This window comes from Penicillium daleae, assembly GCF_028827525.1.
Source record: "Penicillium daleae strain IBT 16125 chromosome Unknown utg000002l_segment0_segment0, whole genome shotgun sequence".
NCBI lineage: Eukaryota > Fungi > Ascomycota > Eurotiomycetes > Eurotiales > Aspergillaceae > Penicillium > Penicillium daleae.
In genome coordinates, this window is record NW_026623150.1 from 1,891,757 (window position 1) to 1,912,709 (window position 20,953).

A 20,953-nucleotide genomic window follows, 5' to 3' on the forward strand; every position below is an offset into this window, starting at 1 on the left:
GACCTTTTCCTTCAAGCCGTCTTCCTGCCAACATCACGCCTGGTTCGCCCCGTTGCCCGAAGCATCCTGATCTATTCACTATCGATCAATCTCGTGAAGAAGATCCAGTCCGAACCCGCCGTCATTGAACATTCGAACCCTTCTCATCGAGTATAATTCACCGATCTCACATCTCTCCGCCCCGGTGGCCCCCTTCCGAACCATTCAAATGATACCTTTCGGCCGATTCTGTACACCATGAGCCTAAGATGATCCCCCATTCTTCTGCCGGCCAACCCTGGGGCCACCCGATGCGCACCCTCAATGGAGGCCCCGGACGGGTTGACCTGGCTCAAATGGCCGGCCAGTACGATCCGCCATCGGTCTCCTCGCAACATTCCGTATCGCAGTCGCAGATGCAGTCACAACCGCCGCAGCCGCCGATCCGCCAAACACCCGTGGTCGACTTGACAGCCAGCGGATTTGAATCGCACGACCGAGAACCCCCGCCCAAACGACCGAGGCTGGATGTATCAGGTGGATCGAATCTGGGAGATGCCGGCTCGACGGTGAATAGTGCCGAACCGCGGAGCACGCCCGGGAGTAGCGCTGGACCGCGGCCGCAGCTCTCGTGGCGCGGTCGACCGCTATGGTCATTTCAGGCTGTCATGTCGGAGGTCCCTGGTAGCGAGAATCGAGGGGATGGTGCGACCGCATCTAAGCCATCGTCGCCACCTCCGTTTCCTGCTCAGCCGTGGACAAATATCCCGCCAGAGCGTCAGATTAATACGGACTCGAGTTCTCGCGATGCATCCCCGGTCAAGAAAGTGTCTACAACGCCGTATCGGATCGAGACGCCTTCTGCGGCTCCGATTCTCAAAGGAGACAGTAAGCTGACCGATTCATCTGATTTTCTTATTCCTTGGATGCTGTTTACGACGGATTGCTGACAACCATATCTAGAAGTCGCCGGGTTTGCCCCGTGGACTGGAAACCACCCGGAAGATATCTTGAACGAGCAGACCGCTAAACAAGGCTATTATGACCGTACCCAAGTTTCCCAGAATGAGTCCAACACCGCTCGCCCGGCTTTGTATGCGCAGCTCAAGCACCGCACGGGGCTGCAAATGCTTTCGTCGGTCTTTACCGCCGCCCTTGAGAAACGACAGGACCACAATGCCGTCCATGCTCCGTCGACTTTCAAACCACCGCCACGAGTTACGCTGACCGATAATAAGCGAGAAGCGTGGCTTCGCGACCTTGCCAACTCGGCCGTACCACTGCGCCGACTGAGCCGAACCATTCCTCATGGTATCCGCGGTAAGGTACTGCTGGATCAGTGCCTGGGTAAATGGATCCCAGTGGCCCGAGCCGTTTGGCTTGCAAAGTGTGTAGGTGCCAACGAAATCCGTGCCTTCAAACGCAAAGGCACTAGCGGTGCTTTGGCGGTAGGCTTAGAGGCAAAGTGGGTTCGTGAATGGACGACCAACGTTCAACAATTTGTCGAGGGAGTCTTTAGTGCGCCAAAGTCGAATGACTGGAAAGCAAAGATGACCTACGCCGTGGGACTCACTGCTCGTCTCTTCTTCGAAAACCTCCTTGACCACGATCACTTCCTGGAATGGTTTTTGTCATCCTTTGAAGCGGCGTCGCTGGCAACTGTGCCTGTCTGGCTGCTGATGCTTGGTATATACTGGAACAATCTCATGCGGTATCGTCGACGCGGTCGACGATTAGCAGAACTTCTGCTTGAAAAGCTGCGACAGACTACCGCTGCCAAACTCGATCCCCTGCAACCTCTCGTTGATCGCCTATCTCGTTTCATCAACAAGCTGGTTCATGAGCATACCTCATCGATGATTCTGCCGAATTCATGGGACACATATAAAGATCAAATCTCGTCATGCCTCAACCTTTCTAATAAAGTCGACCGAGCTCTGTTCCAGAGTATTTCGGAACGCAACGTCCGCGTACAGCGACCTCGACACCCCAAACAATCCGCTCATCGCTCTCCCCATCAACGCATCATTCGCCTCTTCGACTCGATCCGCTCCGCCCACGATATCGTCGCAATTTCGTCAGCTTGCCTGGACGCCGTTGACGATCGGGCCGTTCTCGTTTCAAAACTGCTAGAGTGGCTTGCGACGCCGTTCCGTCATGGCATTTGCCGAGTTTACGTCGGCGTTCGCCTGCTGCGCAAGTGGAAGGCCTCGGGAGTTGATGTCGACGAGCATATTCTTTCCTTCCTTTCGCATACTGGGGTTAACAAGAAGCTCAATATGGAAAATGTGTACCATGCCATCTCCGAGCTTGTCAGGTCACAGACATTCTCGGTTGGCCGATACCTCCAATGGCTAATGGCAAAAGGGGTGACAGCCCGTCAGCCCAACGACGACCAGTTAGCAACTGACACTCCTGGCGATATTGGACTAATCGCTCAGCTTCCCGTTGGCCGTCTCCCCGAACACGTTGGCAACCTGCGTAAAACTCTGATGGCGCGGACTGGGTTTTCCATCTCAGACGAAGCCGAGATGGCTACCAATATCAAGATCATGCTCAGCCATCGTCTTCCGGCCATTTTTCGTTCCGCGATGTTGTTGGATACGTCGCTCACCTCATTGCCGCAGAATCTGACATGGGCTGTGAAGGCTGAGATTGCACTTTGGATTCGGCGCGGTGTTGCGGAGCATACCCGTGTGCACGTTAATACCTTACGAGCCATGCTTCCGGGCGAACTCGGCCATTCGGCATCTGCGCTCACGCCTGAAGAGTTCTATATCGTTCGTGATGTCCTTGAGACAATTGGTGATATCTCTATGTTGGCAGATGTACTGAAGGTTGCGTCAAGCTCGGACGATGGCACCGTGCTCGCATCAGTGGCGGACACTACTAACTGTCATTTCGACTCGTTATCTGTCATTGGTGCTACAATGGACCTGTTCCGCAAATTGGTTGATGCGTATGCCGGCATCAAACGATTCGGCACTCCCAGCCTGGATCTGATGTTTTCACTCATTGAACTTGGTCTTCGCATTCCAAACGAGCTCAACACTGTCGCCATCCTTCGCCAGGATCTCTCGCGCATGGAGAACAAGTCCGTTGTCGCTGCTTGTTCGCCTGTCTCGGACCACATTCCAGATAGCTTCGGTGAAGCCGATCCTCTGTTCCGCGAAAAACTGGATCAGCTCTTGCTGTTCGGCAATGTTATGGATGAGCCCACTTTGGACACCATCTTCAACATGCTGGCAAAACATCTGGAATCTGGCGAGGGCAAGACGAAACTGTCAGCTAATGATACCTGTAGGTATCTAGCGCAGTTGCGGTCCTTCCAGCCTAAACATTTTGATGTCATTCTCGCACGTTGGGTCTGTGGACACCTCAGGTCATCCGATCGCTCGGCACTGCTTCGCATTCTTCCGCCACTCATCGGAGTAGGATGCGTGACTATTCGATCGTTCCTGTCACTCGCCAAGAGACTGTCCAATTCTGCGAGCTCCATTCCCAAGGCCGCATATCTGCCCGCCGATCTAGTTGAACTTCTCGTGGCGCACGACGAGGATGGCATGTACCTCGATCTCGTTTCCTACCGCTTCCGGCTAGCGCAGCAAGAGTTCATCTCCAGGAACACCGAGGAGGCTCTTGGAATTGTTTTTGATGCCGCTGCCTGCCTCAAGTCCGGTGATGAGAAACCCGCTCTCAAGTATATCAACTTGGAGTCTTCTATGGTTAAGTTATTGCGAGAACTGCTTGTGCGGAATCCCGACTGCACAAGCAAATATTGCTTGCACAAGATTGACAACCAGTCCCCGGCCGCGACCGTTGTCTTCCAGAAAGCGCTCGATCTCTTGCTTGGGGTAGACTCACAGAAAGAAAACGGGTCGGTGATATCGGCAGTGGAGAAGCTTGCAAACACAACAGACGACTTTTCGCTTCCGCTCTGCCAGTTGAAGCTCCAGGTGCTTTTCCACGCCGACTCTGCAAATGAGGATCGATCCAATCTTGTGGACGCGATGTTCAAGACTGTCGTGGCTGATTCACGTGCGCATAAACTCCACTGGGTTGACCTTGTCGCTTTGATGAGTTCCGATGCTGTGCGTCAGATCCGTGAACGGGCTGAGAAAGAGTTCTTTGCGATTCCGCTCCTTGAAGAGCCGGTGACCTCGCAGAGTGTGAGCTCTTTGGAGAATGCAAAGTTGTATCTCACCATCATCGAAGAACTCGCAAATAGTATTCCCAATTCCGGGGCGCCATTGATTGCGCCGCTGCTCGTTGAGAAGATGGACACCCTTCTGCACAAGATTATCGCCTTGCAGACAAGTCTCAACAACTCCGGTGAGAATCGCAGCGCCACATCGACCGGTCAAGGACGCACCACCTTTGAGCGGTCCCTAGCATTTTGGTTCTCAGCCTTACTACGAATGGTGGTCATCCATCGCGCCTCGTTCATTCAGCCATCTCCCACGCTGAAAATTGGATCCCCTCACGAGCAGTCCCGCCTTCTGATATCAATCTTCTGCGTTGCACTTTCTCGTCTTCCAGGCGACGTGCTCCGCTTCTTCCCCGGCGCCGACTATTTCCCCCGCCAAGGCACTGTAGAAGACTACCGTCCTTGCCCAGGGATCCTGCTGCAGACACATGCGTTGGACGTGGCCGCCTCCCTCATCGACATCTTCCCCGACGAGATCCGTCATCTGTGCGCCCGCTTCCTCAAGGAGAAGTGCCCTCCCTTTGCACCACTCCAGAACGACTCGCGTTTCGTCTACCTACTCGGCCCCATGTCGGATTCCCACCCGTCCAGCATTCTTCAGTCGGCATCTGCCGCGTCCCCCGCGGCCTCCGCATCCACGCCAACCCCGACGTCAGCCAATTTCCCCGCCGCCGCCGGCACTTCTCAGCCCACAGCGTCGAGTTGGTACGGTGGACTTTCCGAGAACTCGAACTGCATAGCGAACCGGCTGCGTCTGCAGAATCGGGGCCGTATTGTCGGTCCGTACCCGGTTCGGCCGTGGGAGCTTCTCGAAGACGCGGCTCCTTTCGTGGGCGTGAATGATACCGCGGTGAACTTGGGCTATTTCGATGCGAGACGTGTGCGTGTCTAGTACGGGCCAAGCGAGATGCGCCGGCTGAAACTTGAAACTGTGCTGCTTGCGTTAGTCTTCTCTCCCTTCTTCCATAATTCTTCGCCACCTTATTATACCTCCTGCTTTTTTCTTTTACTCCTACCGATCATGTTCATTGGTCCTTCAACCATGCCAATGGCCTTCCTTGGTTACCACAGTTTCCGTGCATATTCATATTCTTATTACCAAACAAGCATCAACTTCGGGATAAGACGCATGTTCACGAATCAAATCTTCACCTTTCTTGTCTTGTCCTGTCTTTGTCTTGTCTTTGCATTGGGGTGTATGCCCATTCTTTTGATTCAAGGTTCCCATGTTTGTCGCGTCATGCCCCCGCATTGAGATGCATTTTTGGTTCTCCGGTCTCGGTCTCGGTCTTAATCTTTGGGTCTTTGGTCTATTTAATTCGCTTTGTATATACAGTTCCTTTTTTCAGGCTTGTTTCTTTTGGGGGTTTCTGCCTTTTTTTTGCGTCCATATCCTTATCCACATCCATACCCCGGCGTTGTTTGGGGACTGGGATTGAATTGAATTGAATTGCATTGAATCTGTTCAGGTATAGGTATCTGGCATACATTACATGATGTTGTCTAGTTTGTCTTCTCTGTTGGTGTCTGGCTCGGGAGGACTGGTGTATAGTATTGAATTTACCTTGCATTAAGATAGAGCATGGGAATAACCTGATGATTACGTGATGCGTTCTTGTCTCCGTCTCGGGTTCGGTTCTACCTGGATATGTGGATTATCATGACACTGCGAACGTGATCTACTCAGTATCCACCCGCTAAACATGACTTTCTCCGGTACATACATCTCTCTCTCTGCATCTCTTTCGACATCTCTTTCTACAGCTCTCTTTACCTACATAACTCATAGCGGTGGCCTCTATTAAGAATAACGATATAAAATGGATCGCTACAGTGGCTCTAAGTAGGTGAGTAAATTCTTCGACAACGGTACTAGAGGCTTCCTCTCCCATTTGGTGTAGCCAGCATAGAATCAGAATTCCTTATGCGTGATGTTGCGTGTGAGGAGTATAATACTTCAGGTTGCCAGGCAGCTATATTAAATTCACTATTACTAGAAGGTGTGCCCTGTTTAGTAGCGAAAAGAGAATCATCACATAACCATACTGGCAAAGGAAAAAATGAATACTCGAAGCAAAAAGTCACGCGGGCATAAGGTTCATAGTCCTGAAGATGTCTTGGGCCGTAGCGCGAAGAGAGTTCATGTCGAAGAGTAAGATCTCTCCGGGGTTCCGATTAGGTCTCAATGCGAATCGTCATATTTCATTCACCCCGAGTGATCCGAAGGTCCGGGGAGTTGGGTAGAGAGGGAACGGGGAAAATTTGCTAGTAGAAGCTATTAGATTCTGAGAACGGCACGTAGGTCTTCGACATACCTTGCGCTGTTTCAAGACCGGTTGGGCAAAATTGTCGAGTTCCCAAAGCTCTTTTATACATGCGACACGCCGAGTCGTGTTTGAAACAGACCACCACGATGAGCTACGTAGATAGAAAGAGATGTAGAAAGAGATGTAAGAAAAATCCAGGGGTATTCGAAAGTAGACTGAATTCCCTATTTCGGGTATATCAATACCTAGTTCATCAGGTATATAGGCTACACTAGGTATAGTCTTAAAGACGGTACAAATCGCCACTTGCTGAAGATGGCCACTATCAGCCAACATACTTGGGTTCGGTTCGGTTCAGTTCTTCCCTGATATTCGGATCATGAAGCTACGAATATGATTAAACTCAGTATCCACTCAACACGACTTTCTCCTCTCCATCGATCTTCAACGGCATATTTCAAAGCAACACTATATCCCTCCCGAGTAATCCTAATCCCCATCTCCTCCCTCCCTCTCAAGTACAAGCATCACTCCCAACAACAAACGTCCCATCCGAATCTTCACACCCACACTCCCCCGTACTCGGATCCTCAATACACCCCGTCCCTACCCCACTACTAACCCCCTCCCCATCCCAATAAAACACCCAATAGTCCTCGTCAGCCTCAAGATCTTCATACGCAGGCGCGCTACACGTATACGCACTGCAGGTCCCCTACGGCGCGCCGTGGGACGAGTCGTATTGGTGGTCTGTTTCGAAGACGGCGAATGTTTGGGTCCCCGAGACCCGGGTGTTGTGGGAGCATTCGGCGGCTTGGATTGCTGTTGAGATTTTGGAGGCTTTAAGAAGGGTGTGTTAGTTGTAGTATTGGTTTGTTTGGGGGTGTAGGGTGGGTTACCGGTGCAGTTGAGGGATTTCGGTTTGTAGCCTTTTGTGTTTGAGGTTGCTGGGTCGAGGGTGGCGGTGACGATGATGGGGATTGTTAAGAGAGTGGGGAGGATGGTGAAGTGCATTTTGAGAGGTGGATGTTGCAAACGTTGTTATGATTGTAGTGGAGTGACGATGGAGAGAGTTGTAGGTTGAGAATGGTCGGGTATATGGCCTGATTTAAATGCTCGAGGCTGTCATGAGTATACAACGAAGATATAGTGCTGTTTACATGATACCTGGATATTTAGCCGGAGAATTACCTTAATCGGTATCAAGATTCAAATTAAGGATACGCATCCGTAGTCGGGGGCTTCGTATTAAGATCTTTCAGTAGGTGCAGCCCTGCAATAGACATGTTTCAGGATTAGCTTCGAAACAGCTATGCTATGGAGAAAGGCCGATCTCCACCGTTGCCGATCCACCGGCGCACTTGTTTAACTTGACGATCAGATGATCATCTACAGAAAACCAACAGTCTATTCATTCATGGGAGACTAGAGGTGAATCAGACAAGTTTACCTTCCCCACCGGCCCTTCTATCACTGGATTACTTGAAGGGCCCCATCCGAATAAGGACTTGATTGATGTCAACGTCAGCGTTTCATGCAAAATGAGTCTGTTTGAAAATGTCTTTTCCGGGTCTATTTTATCCTCTACGTGGACACGGTACTTGACCGAAGGCAAGTCTAGACCCTGATCGATGGCTACATGTACGTGTACGGCAAGATGTGCAGCTGAGCTTCAATATATTAAATCAGAGTCGTAAGATCCCGGCCGCTAAACATGTGTCGATGCAGACAGATTGATAACACTCGAATTCGGAACGCACAGAAATTACTCCAGCGACATGTGTGTCGTAAGGCTCGTTGCATTCTAGCAGAAAGTTGAGAGCCAACGTCGTAGAAATGCTTGGTCTCGTGGATGACGAACATACCGAAAACCATATTAATCTGCAACTCTTGAGCAATTGTAAAATCCAGTCTCGGTATTGTTATGCATTGATGTTCATGTCCATAGCTCTGCCTTCTCAACCTGGAAGACGCCCGTGAGCTCTTTTGAACAACACCCACACCTTATTCGATTGCCAGATGAGCCATCTGCTCGGATTCTTTTACTTCGGTTTGCTCCCAAACACTCCAGCCTATAATCCTTTGTCAGATATCGAAGCCCATTGTATCATCAGGCTCAGATATGAGACTTACATTTTGCTGCCAAAAATGCTTGTTCCTGCAGTACATGGAGGATTTACCGAACACGGTAAGTTAGATATCCCATGAGGCCTTCAGAGAGCAGAGTTCTATATAGAAGTGCCGCACGTTAGCGGAAGGTTTCTCGGTCTGGGACCATACAAACCAGGTGCCACGCTTCCAATCAGCTTGTCATGGTCTTTGTATCATGGCATGCCCGACTCTTGATATTCCAAGTCTGAGTATCATGTTCGAGAATAATAGGCCGCGCAAACACTCTCCGTGTGATTCGAGTATACCAAGTCCGGTCCGTGTAGAGAATCTCTCTTTTTATGTCCTCTTCCGTGTGAGATAGCGCCAAACATCATCGGATAATGTTTGCACGTTCTTGACTCCCTGGTGTTGGATATCGGTGATCGTGGTGACTCGTGGGTGAGGGTGAAGACAACGTTACCTCTTTCTCGGAGTGCGTTAAGTATTCTCGTATGCAGTATTGGGTGCATCCAATCTGGTAGACACTAGCGTCAGCTTATAAGTATAGCGACGATGAACTGACTCACTTGCAGCAGTCTGTTCCGAGAAATCCTCCAATGAGAACACTCCTTCCTCCAGGACCGCAGAACGAGTACAGTTATGACATATCTCCAATGAGAAAACACCCATTCGTCTCCGTCCTTCAGCGTTGAATCGGCTCCGACAGACCGGTAGTATTGGTGGGCTGGGTGTATCTTGAGTACCGGGGGAACTCCACAGGTCTTCTCGCTTTAAACAAAGCAAAGCAGAACCCGTGTGATTGACTGTTCGTAGATGACCTTTGTGTGAGTATATACTTGGACCGAGTAAATCCCGGTGGCAGGTTGTTAGCAATGGTCGAAGGGACCTTCCAGGAACGATGTGATATATGATGTTGGAAGTTGTCAGAAGATATGTTCCTATATATAGCCAGTGGAGGAGGTGCGGGAAAGAGAAGAAGTTGGAAGGAGGATGTGGATGAGGTGATGAGCTTTATGGCGCCTGCAATGAACTAGTTTGTTAGTTTTGGATTCTGTGATGGCTGTTTGGGAGGGACTTTCCATAGAGTAGAATCATATGGGTCCTTGGAAAGCTCCTGATTACCACTTTTTTTTTCCCATTTTCAAGGGTAAGCCTACGAAAAATGGATCTAGAGGAGGCTTTCATACTACTGTGGGATAGATTACATCAAATCAGATCAATAAAAGTAAAGGAAATTCATTCGACGAAAAAGGAGTATCTCGTATCGTTCAAGCCATTTGGATCGTCATTCGTGAAAGTTCATTCTGCACCATTTGCATCATCTGCACCATAGCTCAATATCCATTGAGCACTAGATCTGGAAATCATCCAAGTCTGGGTAGACCTAGACGGACTTCACCGAAACATTGCGCGCCACGGTTCCATTCTGCGAACCACTGGAATCAGTACCAGTCACGGGCTGGCATCCATCAGTCTCAACCAGCAGAGCCTCTTTCTCCTGCTGCTCGTCTTTGATCATCTGCTCGTTCTCCAGGGATCGAATGACATCCTGTAAATCCTCCTCGCTAAGTCCACGACCCAGCGCCTCACGCCGCACATACTCCTCAATCGAGGGGCGATTCTTGGTGTGGGACTTGGCCTCCACGGGTTTCTGGGTAGGACTTGCGCAAGTACGGCTGGAAGTGGTACTGGTAATGGAATTGCTGGGACTGCGAGTCTTGGAGCTCTCCTCCACGGGATTGTCGTTGCCCGAAACAACGGGTTTCTTGCTCTTCTCCGAGCCCCAGACTGGGGCCGAGTCAGTGCCCGAGCCGAGTCGAACTCCAGAAGCGGAGACAGAGCGAGAGCGGGATCCAGACTGAGACTGAGATCGGGATCGAGAAGGGGACTGAGAGCGGGATCGACGGAGAGATTGAGAAAGGGAGCGGGATCGAGAGCGAGAGCGTGAGTCGGCCTCGGTGGCGGAATCATTGTCGGTGACTTCGTGTACGGAGTCTGCGAGTGCGTTGACGGTGGAGGTCTTCTCACAGCCAGACTTGAGGTCCTCGTTGTTCTCATCATCATCAGAGTGGTAGACACGGATGAGTCGGGGGGCCTTCTCGGGAATCTGGGGATTCAATGGGACACCTCCCACAGTGTCGTTCCCAGGAGACTGGTCGACGATCTCCTCCTTTGGGGTGTCATTGGGTTTCATGTTTCGAGGTCTCATCGGTCCCGATGTCTGGCGTTGGTCAAAGCCTTGGCCGTTCATGTAAGGCGGCGAGGGAGGGAATGCTCCTTGTCCAGGCCAGGGTGCGCCGTTGCCCATGGGGCCGGCTGGGCCAAAGTATCCGTTGGGGGGACCGTTCATGCCGGGCTGTGGACCGCATGGCCCTTCAGGGAAGAATCCATTCGGGCCTGGGAAGTAGCCATGGCCTGGTGGAGTCCACTGAGGCTGGCCGGAGACGATGAAAGGTCCGTTACCGTTGCTGATGGGAGGACTAAAGTGGTCGGGAGGTGTGGGATGGCGGACGAAGGGAAGCTGGCCATTGAAGCCATTGAAGCCGGGGGGAGGGTGCCCGTAGTATCCATTGGGAGGAGGAGGAGGGAGGAAAGGAGGAGGAGGAGGGAAGAAGGGTGGGCGAACATCAGCGTAGATGGGTGTGGGGGGGACATATGCAAGAAGAGGAGGCACGTTTTCATGGTGGTTCATTGGTGAGTGATGGACCTTTGGGAAACCGCCGCGGAAGCCATTGCGGTGGTTGAAGTTACCACTGCCATTGTTGAAGTTGCCATTACCGTTGCGGTGCTGGCGGTTGTTGGGGTTGTGTCGCTGGAAGTTGCCAGCGCGAGAAGGTCCATTGTAGGGCTTGGAGCGAGGGAACCCTTGTCCAGGACCTCGGAAGGGACCCTGGGCAGGACCCTGCAGGAGAGGGCTACCGTCCATGTCGAGAAGGTTCAGGTAGTACTTGTCGTCTTTTTGGAAGTACTAAGAATGAGGTGTGAGAATTGAGTAAGATTCGTGGGGGAGGTGAGGAATGGTGAAGGAAGGAAAAGAGAGGAGGAGAGGAGAGAGAGGAAGATAGAAATAGGAGGAGGAGGAGGAGGAGGAGGAGGAGGAGGAGGAGGAGGAGGAGGAGGAGGAGGAGGAGGAGGAGGAGGAGGAGGAGGAGGAGGAGGAGGAGGAGGAGGAGGAGGAGGAGGAGGAGGAGGAGGAGGATGAGAAGAGGCAGAAGCAGAGAGGCAGCACCTGGAAGGCAGCAGCAGCAGAAGGCAGAAGGTGAAGGCAGAAGAAGAAGCAGAAGTGAAGAGGAGGAGAGTGAGAGCAGCAGCGTGAGAGGCACGTACCTTGATGGCGTCTCGGCAGTCGTCGACAAAAGCAAACGTGACTTTGGCCACGTCGGTCCAAGTCTGGTATCCCGTCTGTTGCGATTCGATCGAGTAGACTTCCAGTGAGCCACGACCTTCCAGCGCAGTCTGCACGTCCTGCGCCGTCACGGGTTGAAGAGAGCGAAGCCCGAGACAGGCAGTTCCTATTCAGATGTGAGCAACTCGGTTTATGGGAGGAAACGGACAACCAAATGATATACTTACTTCGTCCTTTGGCTCGTTCGATTCTTAGCATTCGACCGTGGAGAATGGTAGATTCGTCGCTGGACAGAGCTGCATTTGCATCTTCCACTCGCTAGAAGAGATATGTGATAAGCCAAAAAAGAGCCCTTCAATACAGAGACCAAAAGGACCAGAAAGAACAAGAAAGGAGAAGAATGGCCACTTACTTCAAACTGTACAAAGGCACCGGGTAATCCCTTCTTTTTATCTTGCTTGATCTTGACATGACAAGCACCAAATGATGTGAATACCGACTTTAAGTCTTCAGTCAGAGTCTCGGTCGGAACCTTTGTAGATAGACTGCAGGGCTAGTTAGTAGAAAGTCTTATAGCAATATATTCAGATGGATCTAGAACGTACTTTCCAACAAAAATACAAGCCTCAGGAGGGAACAAGCCCTGCGCGTTCTTGGCCGAAGGCGCTTCCTGCAGGCGATCATTGCGAGGGCACTTGGGCTCCGTATTGGGAACCACAACCTGGAGGGCCATGGTGGAAGTATATATCAGAGCGCGGTAGAGAGTGGTACCGGGTATAGCTATATCGGTATAGGTATGGCAATCACAGCGAAAAAAAAAGAGGGTGTCAATAAGACAATGAACGTATGAACAGGGACGAAGTAGATGGGAGAAAGAAGATGGATTTCTGAAAGGACTAACGAAGAGCATATAGTCTCTGGGTTTTTTCCCACTTTTCCGCAATTGAAATATCTTCTCCGCTACAGATTGAGAGCCGATCTCCCAATGGAGTCGTGCCCTGGCCCTATTCTGGAGAGCAAAACTTGGGGACCCAAGAATAACCGTGGCTGGGTCCCGGGGGTCGACGACCAGACCGACGATACTTTGACTCAGAGCCAAAGCCTAATCGGGCCATCCATGGCTGGAAGAAGGTCATAGTAGCATCATCTTCATGCCTGGTGAATTCTGGTCTCTCGGGCAGAAGCTCCAAATAGACCAGGAGCTTGGATACTTCTGCACCACAAACAGCTTCCATGGGTCTTGTATAGCATGGTCACAGTGGAGGGTTGAAGGGTCTCGGTTATACAAGGCAGAAGATTGACTTTGAGTGTTCCTGAACTCAGCAGATGATGGTTTCATTCAGCTTGTTCAAGCTATCGTGACGTCCAAGGTGCGTATGGTAATAGATCGGGTTGTCTGTTGTAGATGATCCATGCTGCGGGCAAAGTTATATTAGAGGAAGGGGGAGTACGCCAAGCTGGACGTATCCAGGGTTATTTTCTTCAGTTCTCTGGTTTGATTGACAGTGAAAGTCATTCGGCCGTCCATAATAGTCGAGCCGCAGTTCTTCTTGTCAGTGCCGACGCCCAACGGAGGCATGCTTGACCAGCGCAACCTTGGAAGGGTCGTTTAGCGAGTAATTTGGCGAGTGAGGGAGAAATAGAAATGAAGAGCAATAAGACGTATGCGGATTATGGGAAATCAACAAGGTAACACATACTGAACAGATGAATGTAAAAGCCATCACTGTACAAGGTTTCCTCCATAAACCCTATCTTGGGAGACGCCACTTGCAGTCCCTGAGTCTAATTTTCCAAGAAGTGGGCATTGCACCAGGGTCTTACGTCTGTATATACATCTTATGGACTTGATTGGACACTAACTCATGTAACATTGGGTCTCAGGGTGTCAGACTGGAAAATGGCATGGTCTTTCCACAGGTAATGTCTTTATAGTGGTCTGTCTAGCGCTTTCTCTACGCTTCTTTCTGGTGTCATTTATGTCTCTTTGCTGGTGATTGTTCAAAACTATCTCCAGTCCATTTTCAAAATCTCTTGAAGCTTGAAAGGGAGGCCACTGTAAATACTCCAGTCCGGAGTATTCAACCACACACTCCTCGCTGAGCCCTCAGAAGCGGTTATCTTATCGCGGCAGATCACCGCGCAAGTCTTCACGCCACCTCGGGACGCCGACATCATCTAAAATCATCAGCTCGTCCAGCTCCTCCCTCCTCCACACCCGTGACTCCCGACTCCTCAGATCATAGCTGCCCGGATTCGCGATGATCCCAACGCGGAGCTTGGCTGCACAAGGCGGCTTCTTCAAGCGGAGCGCCGAAGAATTCAGCCGCCTCTCTAAGATCGGTTAGTGTCGCGCTCTTCTTTCCCCGTTCGCTCGACCAGCAAAGCTAACTGCGCAATGTCTAAACTCTCCAGCTTGGAACACCGAAGCCCTGCACACTCCGACCAAGCCATACGTCCTATTGAACTTTGAAGATGCGTCCGAAGTCGAAGGATGCAAGACTATGGCCGACCGCGCCGTCGGCGGATACAGCACGGCGAGCTTGGACTTTGAACCCGCAGATCCCGCTTCAAACACCCCAGCACACGCGCGCTTCCATGGCAGCATCTCCACCAAGCTACCGGCGAACTGGCGCGTCGAGAGAACTGGTATGTTTCCTGTCGTGTATCAGACAAGGGGGGGGGTCCAGAATACTAATCACTCGGGGGGTTACGAATAGGATACGCTGCGTTCCGCAACCGAGACCGCGGTCTCTGGCTCTTCGGCCGTCTCTTCTGGGACGTCGATCCCTACGCATACCTTGCTCTCCGGATCAAGTCCGACGGCCGTCGGTATACCGTGAATATCCAGACAGACTCCATCGTGGAGACGGACATCCATCAACACAGATTGTACACCCGGCACCACCGTGTCCACGGTCAAACACCCATGCGGCAAGCCCTGCGATCCAGAACCCCCGAAGACTCCGATGCTAAGGAAGCGCTACACACACAAGGCATTCCCGATGCTCTGTCGGACTTCCCGCCCGAATCCACTATCATCTCCTCTTCCTCTAGCGCTACGACTGCCGGTACGACGGGATGGGAGACTGTCATGTTGCCGTTCAACTCGTTTGTCCGGACGAATCATGGGTACGTGATGGAGCCGCAGACGTGTCTGATTCGCTCGCGGGTGAAGAGTATTGGCATTGGTCTTACGGATCGTATTGAGGGACCGTTTGATCTGCGCATTCATAAGATCTGGGCTACGAATGGGATTGGCGAAGCTGATATTGAGGAGGAGCGGCGGATCTGTGGTGCAGATGCGTTGCCCATCGATGAAGGCGTGAGGTCTGCCTGGACGGATAAAAAGGCCACGAAGGAGGAGGATGGTCAGAAGGGCTCTGCGACGAAAGAAAAGGGTCTGAAGGGATTGAAGTCCGAATGGGACGAGTGATTTGCCTGAATATCTCCCCTCAAAGCGTTTGTATATTATCTTACTATGTATCATCCTCGTGTTCAGGATATTCGAACATGTATCAACCATTGGACATTCATGGATCTTTTTATTCATTCGCTCGTCCTCGATACCATTTCATAAAGACATCCACAGGGACAGACCTTCCGTCAACCAGACACAACTCCAAAGTATGTAACAAACCTCAAATGTCCGCTCTAGTTACCTCCAGTAATTCTCTCCCAGGCCTCCTTGTACTTTTCAGCAGTCTTCTGGACAACCTCATCGCTCATACGAACACCGTCCTTGCCCTTCAGCCCCTGCGAGACCAGCCAGTCCCGCAGGTACTGCTTGTCAAAGCTCGACTGGCCCTGACCAACAACATACGAATCCTTGGGCCAGAAGCGAGACGAGTCGGGGGTCAAAACCTCATCAGCCAGGACAACCTCATTCGTCTCCTCGTCAACACCGAACTCGAACTTGGTGTCGGCGATGATGACGCCCCGCTCGAGGGCATACGTGTGCGCGGCCTTGTACAGCTGCACAGCCAGCGAGGCAATGGTAGAAGCGTAGGGCTCGCCAACAATAGCGGCAGCTGCGTATAGACTGTGATTAGCTACGACTTTGCTAGGAAGCGATTGTGTCTGCGCGCGGACGTACCCTGGTCGGGATGGATGTTCTCATCATGCTCGCCTAGCTCCGCCTTCGTGCTGGGTGTGTAGATGGGTCCATCGGGGAAGGCCTCGCTCTCCTTCAGACCAGCGGGGACCTTGATGCCGTGCACCGTGCCGGACGTCCGGTACTCCTTCCAAGCGGAGCCGGTGATGTATCCACGGACGATAGCCTCGATAGGGAGAATGCGGAGCTTGCGCACCTGCATACTCCGGTTCTGCAGCTTGGGGCGCAGCGATTCGGGGATCTGGGGAGGAAGGTCGAGAGTGAGGAAGTGAGTGCGGAGAGTGGGAATGGCCTGCGTGAGGATCTGGAACCAGGTCTTGGTGCAGAGGGTGAGCAAGACACCCTTGTTCGGGACGCCCTGTTCATAGACAATTCGTGAGCAATTGCACAATTGTGGTAGTGGTGGCATCTTAGCCTCGTACATTCTCCATGATCACATCGTAGGCGGAGATGCGATCGCTGGCGACGAAGAGCAGGGTCTTCTCGTCGACCTCGTACAGGTCGCGCACCTTGCCCCGGGCAACGAGGGGGAGAGCACCTTGCAGGTCAAAGGTCGTTATAGCTTCCGCCATGGTGAATCGAGTCCAATTGGGAGTTTGAACGAGAGAAAAGAAGAACTCATGCGTCATTCGCGGGATGCATTTTTTGGCGGGGCATCGCCGATCGCGGCCTCGCAGCCTCAGGCAGTTAAGTCGCCAATCAACTCCAAACGCGCGCCTGCGCACGTCGTTGAGCTTTCAGAATTCAAAAAGAGCTGGGATAGTCCGGAAAATGGACCATTCCTCGGCATAATGACGCGCTATCTGACACCGTGGAGGATCTCTCTGCTGTGCCTGATAACTGTCTACACCGATGGGCTCGTTCCCAACTCGTCCGCCATCGATGTGCTCTCCTTCCTGACCGCAGGCCTATTCCCTTTAGATCCCGCCGATAAGCAATGGGAGAAACACTACCTGCCGCGCATCACGGAGATCGAAGAGGTCCTGTCAGGCCATGAATCGTCCGTACCTGGCCGATCACTATGGGATCTATTTCTCAAGAAGATCTGGTCGCTGGACTCGCTAGATGCGCTGGAGGTGTTTTTCAACGACGACCTGCCCTCCTTGCTCACAAAGACACGCGAGCAGTTGATCCAAGATCGAGACAATGGCCTTGCACCGGAGAATGAGGGGATGCGGTTGTCGCGGAGCTCGCCGCTTGGTGCGTTCGTACGCAGGGCGTATCTGGAGTACACGCGATTGCAATTTCATGATTCGGTAACGCTGTGGTCTGGTTTTGTCAAGTATCGGCTGCCTACGTACAATATGTGGGCGAGGAGGAATGCGTCGGACAAGCATTCGCCCGTCGATGTCAATCTCCAGTTGCACGGCTTCAATTCCAGTGCTCACTTGACCCATGTGGTGTATGGGGATATCGAGGACGATGAAGAGGACGAGGGCCTGGTTAGTGTTAAGGATGCGGAGCGGTTGATTGAGTTTCAGATTGGGGAGCTGCAACGTACGTCTCTCGTATTGTTTGAATCTGCTTTTCTTCTAGATACTGACGGCATGTAGGACTGGGTGGCAGAGTTCCCGAGGAGATGAGAGCACAACTCAAGCGTATCATGACCTCCGATTCAACCGCTCCCGTACTCATGTACTATTTGCAGTGAGCATCTTCCTTATATGACTTCAGGTCTGGATCGAACTTGAGCTAAGAAGTGACAGATATCTCGACGCCTGGCGAGCGGGTGACTACACATCAGCGTTCGACAACCTCCACCGATATTTCGACTACACCATGCACAGCAACGCCGATCGTAGCGCTTATCAATTTGCGCTCTTGAACCTGGCCATCATCCAGGCGGACTTTGAGTGCTTCAGTGAAGCCATCTCTGCCGTGCAAGAAGCCGTCGCGATTGCTCGCGAGTCTCATGACATGAACTGCCTCAATTTCTGTATGAGCTGGCTGTACCATTTCGGCAAGGCATTTCCAGAGCAGATGCGGGAGGTACAAAATAGTGGAATGCTGGGTGATGAAAAGGAGGGCCTCACCTTTCTCAAGGCCAAGTCGAAGGAGACTGAAATGTGGTCCCTCATGAGCACGACGTTGCTCAGCGAGGCTAAGCTGGAGATGCAACATGTGGGTTTTCGACGTTTGTCCTTCGCAGAGTCCGTACAATGGTGCTGACGACTACCAGGGAGAGAGCCTCGCTACAATCGTCGAATCATTTGTTCGAGCATCCCATATCAATATCACCAAGGGCCTTGCAAATCCCACCGGCGCATACATATTGCTCCAAAGCGCCATGTATGCACGGATAGGTATGGCTTCGTGGATCGATGTAACACTGGAATGGAGCTGACCACCTGACTACAGGCGCCACGCATCTTGCATGGCTAGACACTGAAGTTTTCCGCGAATGCTACATGGAGGGCCATCCGTACGATGACTTTGTGAAGCTCACGTATCGAAATTGCCTGATCGTAAGTCACGAACCTCTACATCAGCCTGGATGCGGGAGCTAACCTCGCATGGATAGCTGGCACAAAAGGGGAATTACAAGGAAGCATTCGCCCGGATGAACAAGGTCGAGCCAGAAAGGCTACGGGCCTTCAAATACAACAACTCCTGGACATACTATTCCGGCCTCCTCCAGCTACGACGCCAAATCAACCGGTAAATGACCCTTCTATCCATGTTCCCCGTCATCCCAATACTAACATCTCTCCAGTGACGACAAGGTAGCCGTCGAACACATCCTCGCCCAACTACAAGCCATCCAACTCCTCGACTACGACATGCGTCTCCTCCTCGCCTTCCATACCATCGAATTCACCCTCCGCCAAGGCGACACCGGTCGCGCCCTCCGCATGGTCGAACAAGCCGCAAACTCCATGCAACCCGAAAACTTCGACGTCCACTCCCAAATCAAGCTCCTCTGCCTGAAAGCCCGCATCCTCGAGAAATCCGGCCATCCACAACGCGGCTTCTCCCTAGCCATGCGCGCCGCAAGCATCGCCCACCGATCCAAAGTCCTCTTCGACCTGTGGGAAGCCATCTGCACCCTCGCCGCTGTGCTGCTATCCCTGCGCGAGTTCGAAGCCACCGCCGAGCTAGTCGAGAGCATTATGCCGCAGATCCTGGAGGCGGAGGACTCTGCTCTCACGGCGCGTGCGTATTCGCTCCTTGTTGATGCGAATATGGGCGTTGCGGGGGAGTCGTGGTCTCAGCAAGGACCGGAGCGTACGTTGGCTCGAAAGGAGTATGTTAATCGTGCGCTGGGGTATATTGATTCGGCGTATGATGCGTATGAGGAGATTGAGGATCTTCTGGGCCAGACGGAGATGATGGCTAAGAAGGCCACCGTTATGCATTTAACGGGGGATCCGGTCTTGGCTAATGACTATGCAGCGAAGTATCTGGATCTGCGTAAGCGAAGGGGTGCCGAGATATGACCGGCTTCTGTATGAGTAGTTGGTGATGTGTATCATGTAAGGACTTGGCCTGGTTTTGTCCCGCGTTGGGCTTAGCTGGATAGCTGGATTTGCAATGAATAACATGTCTAATAATATCAATCGAGGTGCTCTCTGTACAAGTCATTCAATCCGAGAAGTTCAGTATGTGACCATAGAACGTTGGGTAAAGACCACCGGGATAGTCGGGGCTTTCATGGTCCGCGTGGATATCTATTCCGCACACCACGGCTCTACAACTCTACACCGGAACACTACAACCACCTTGTACACAAACCTAAACCAGTCTATTCCGATCTAGGTAGACACTCAACAAAGGAAAAGAGCGAGAAGGATAGAATACGACAAGCTTCACTTCATTCCATCATCCGGATTCTCTCATCCCCGATTTGCGGACTCGTAAGATCCCGCGGAACACATCTGCGATAGATATACATTTGAACCTGTGCACTTCAGACCAAAGATACGATCTCCCAAACACGCATTGAGGTTCGCACGCGAGCTTTTGGGTGGGTTGTTGTCGGTTGGAGAGCGATTGGCTTAGGTAGCCTTGTCCTTGTTGTGGTAGTTGACCTCGGAGTTCCAGCTGTGTCATGTTAGCGGCGTGTCTTGCACGGATGACAGCAATTGTCCGGGATCAGAAGGGATGACGGGAGAGTATAGAAGGAGGAGGGCGTGGAGATGTGCAAGCTCAAGCTTGACAAGGTTCGGGGTATGGGGCGTGTGCCAAAATTTGTGTCTCATGTAGGTGCGGTTCCAAACTTACAAGATGGTCTGTAGGAGGGCAATTAGCTTCTGTGCCTCTAGTAGCTCGGTCGGCAGAGGATAGAATGGACTCACCTTGTCACCGTCGCCCCAGGGGTAGTTCTTCACGCGGATGTTCTGGTAGGGGTACTCGGTGCGCTCCTCGAGAGGAGGCATGTGCTCCCAGTGCTCCCAGTGCTCGTTCCACAGGCTGTAAGCGTTGAGACCACCACCGATCAGGCAGGGAATGACGGCGCTGTACTCAATTTTGTCAGTAGTGTCCTATGCGGCATCTCTGCCCGAGGAACCGAGTCCGCTAGTCCATCGAGAAAAATAACATACAAGATCGACAGCTTGCGCCAGAGGTCTGCAGAGCCATTGAGTCAGTACGAAGCACTTGTGTGTATTCCAACCCTTAAAGGACAGTATTCCATGGGCTATAGGTGCAATTGGGATCTTCACGCACCGCTGGTGGAGGCGGCGTGGTGCTTGACGGCAGCACGCTCGCGGTTGAACTCGTTGTCGACGATCCACGAGGGCTTGGCCTCGGTGGAGTTGAGGCGGCGCTGGGCGACCGAGCGGGCCTGCTGGGAGGCACGCTGGGCAAAGCGGGCGATGTTGCGCTGGGCGAACATGGTGGTGGTTGTGGGTGGCTGCAAGTGGTTTGCTGGAGGGGAGAGGAGTCGAAGCATGTCGTACGTTGAAATCCGAGCCGCTTTAGTGGACTCC

The 20,953-nt window shown here is 52.1% G+C and overlaps 7 protein-coding genes across 7 annotated transcripts; 3 read left to right on the forward strand and 4 right to left on the reverse strand.

The window, feature by feature from the left end:
• Positions 1-248: 248 nt before the first annotated feature.
• On the forward strand, positions 249-5,078 carry N7458_001703 (mediator of RNA polymerase II transcription subunit 12; the record flags this gene model as incomplete). Its single annotated transcript, XM_056905086.1, has 2 exons — positions 249-867; positions 943-5,078. The coding sequence occupies 2 exons, from the start codon at positions 249-251 to the stop codon at positions 5,076-5,078; spliced, it is 4,755 nt and encodes a 1,584-aa protein (XP_056769193.1).
• A 1,889-nt stretch (positions 5,079-6,967) lies between these two features.
• N7458_001704 (uncharacterized protein) lies at positions 6,968-7,467 on the reverse strand (the record flags this gene model as incomplete). The annotated part of the gene is made up of 3 exons (XM_056905087.1): positions 6,968-7,142; positions 7,173-7,293; positions 7,353-7,467. 3 exons carry the CDS (start codon positions 7,465-7,467, stop codon positions 6,968-6,970), a joined length of 411 nt encoding a protein of 136 aa, XP_056769194.1.
• A 2,482-nt stretch (positions 7,468-9,949) lies between these two features.
• N7458_001705 (uncharacterized protein) lies at positions 9,950-12,644 on the reverse strand (the record flags this gene model as incomplete). The annotated part of the gene is made up of 6 exons (XM_056905088.1): positions 9,950-10,353; positions 10,594-11,533; positions 11,893-12,077; positions 12,139-12,229; positions 12,324-12,456; positions 12,517-12,644. 6 exons carry the CDS (start codon positions 12,642-12,644, stop codon positions 9,950-9,952), a joined length of 1,881 nt encoding a protein of 626 aa, XP_056769195.1.
• Positions 12,645-14,172: 1,528 nt separating this feature from the next.
• N7458_001706 (CIA30 family protein) lies at positions 14,173-15,347 on the forward strand (the record flags this gene model as incomplete). Its single annotated transcript, XM_056905089.1, has 3 exons — positions 14,173-14,254; positions 14,327-14,560; positions 14,632-15,347. The coding sequence occupies 3 exons, from the start codon at positions 14,173-14,175 to the stop codon at positions 15,345-15,347; spliced, it is 1,032 nt and encodes a 343-aa protein (XP_056769196.1).
• A 218-nt stretch (positions 15,348-15,565) lies between these two features.
• N7458_001707 (phosphoribosylaminoimidazolesuccinocarboxamide synthase) lies at positions 15,566-16,597 on the reverse strand (the record flags this gene model as incomplete). The annotated part of the gene is made up of 3 exons (XM_056905090.1): positions 15,566-15,942; positions 16,008-16,383; positions 16,448-16,597. 3 exons carry the CDS (start codon positions 16,595-16,597, stop codon positions 15,566-15,568), a joined length of 903 nt encoding a protein of 300 aa, XP_056769197.1.
• Positions 16,598-16,816: 219 nt separating this feature from the next.
• Positions 16,817-19,462, forward strand: N7458_001708 (putative anaphase-promoting complex subunit Apc5; the record flags this gene model as incomplete). The annotated part of the gene is made up of 7 exons (XM_056905091.1): positions 16,817-17,522; positions 17,579-17,672; positions 17,732-18,146; positions 18,205-18,328; positions 18,384-18,490; positions 18,547-18,683; positions 18,739-19,462. The coding sequence occupies 7 exons, from the start codon at positions 16,817-16,819 to the stop codon at positions 19,460-19,462; spliced, it is 2,307 nt and encodes a 768-aa protein (XP_056769198.1).
• A 558-nt stretch (positions 19,463-20,020) lies between these two features.
• N7458_001709 (cytochrome c oxidase subunit VIa) lies at positions 20,021-20,859 on the reverse strand (the record flags this gene model as incomplete). Its single annotated transcript, XM_056905092.1, has 5 exons — positions 20,021-20,066; positions 20,247-20,254; positions 20,321-20,480; positions 20,567-20,591; positions 20,691-20,859. 5 exons carry the CDS (start codon positions 20,857-20,859, stop codon positions 20,021-20,023), a joined length of 408 nt encoding a protein of 135 aa, XP_056769199.1.
• Positions 20,860-20,953: the final 94 nt, after the last annotated feature.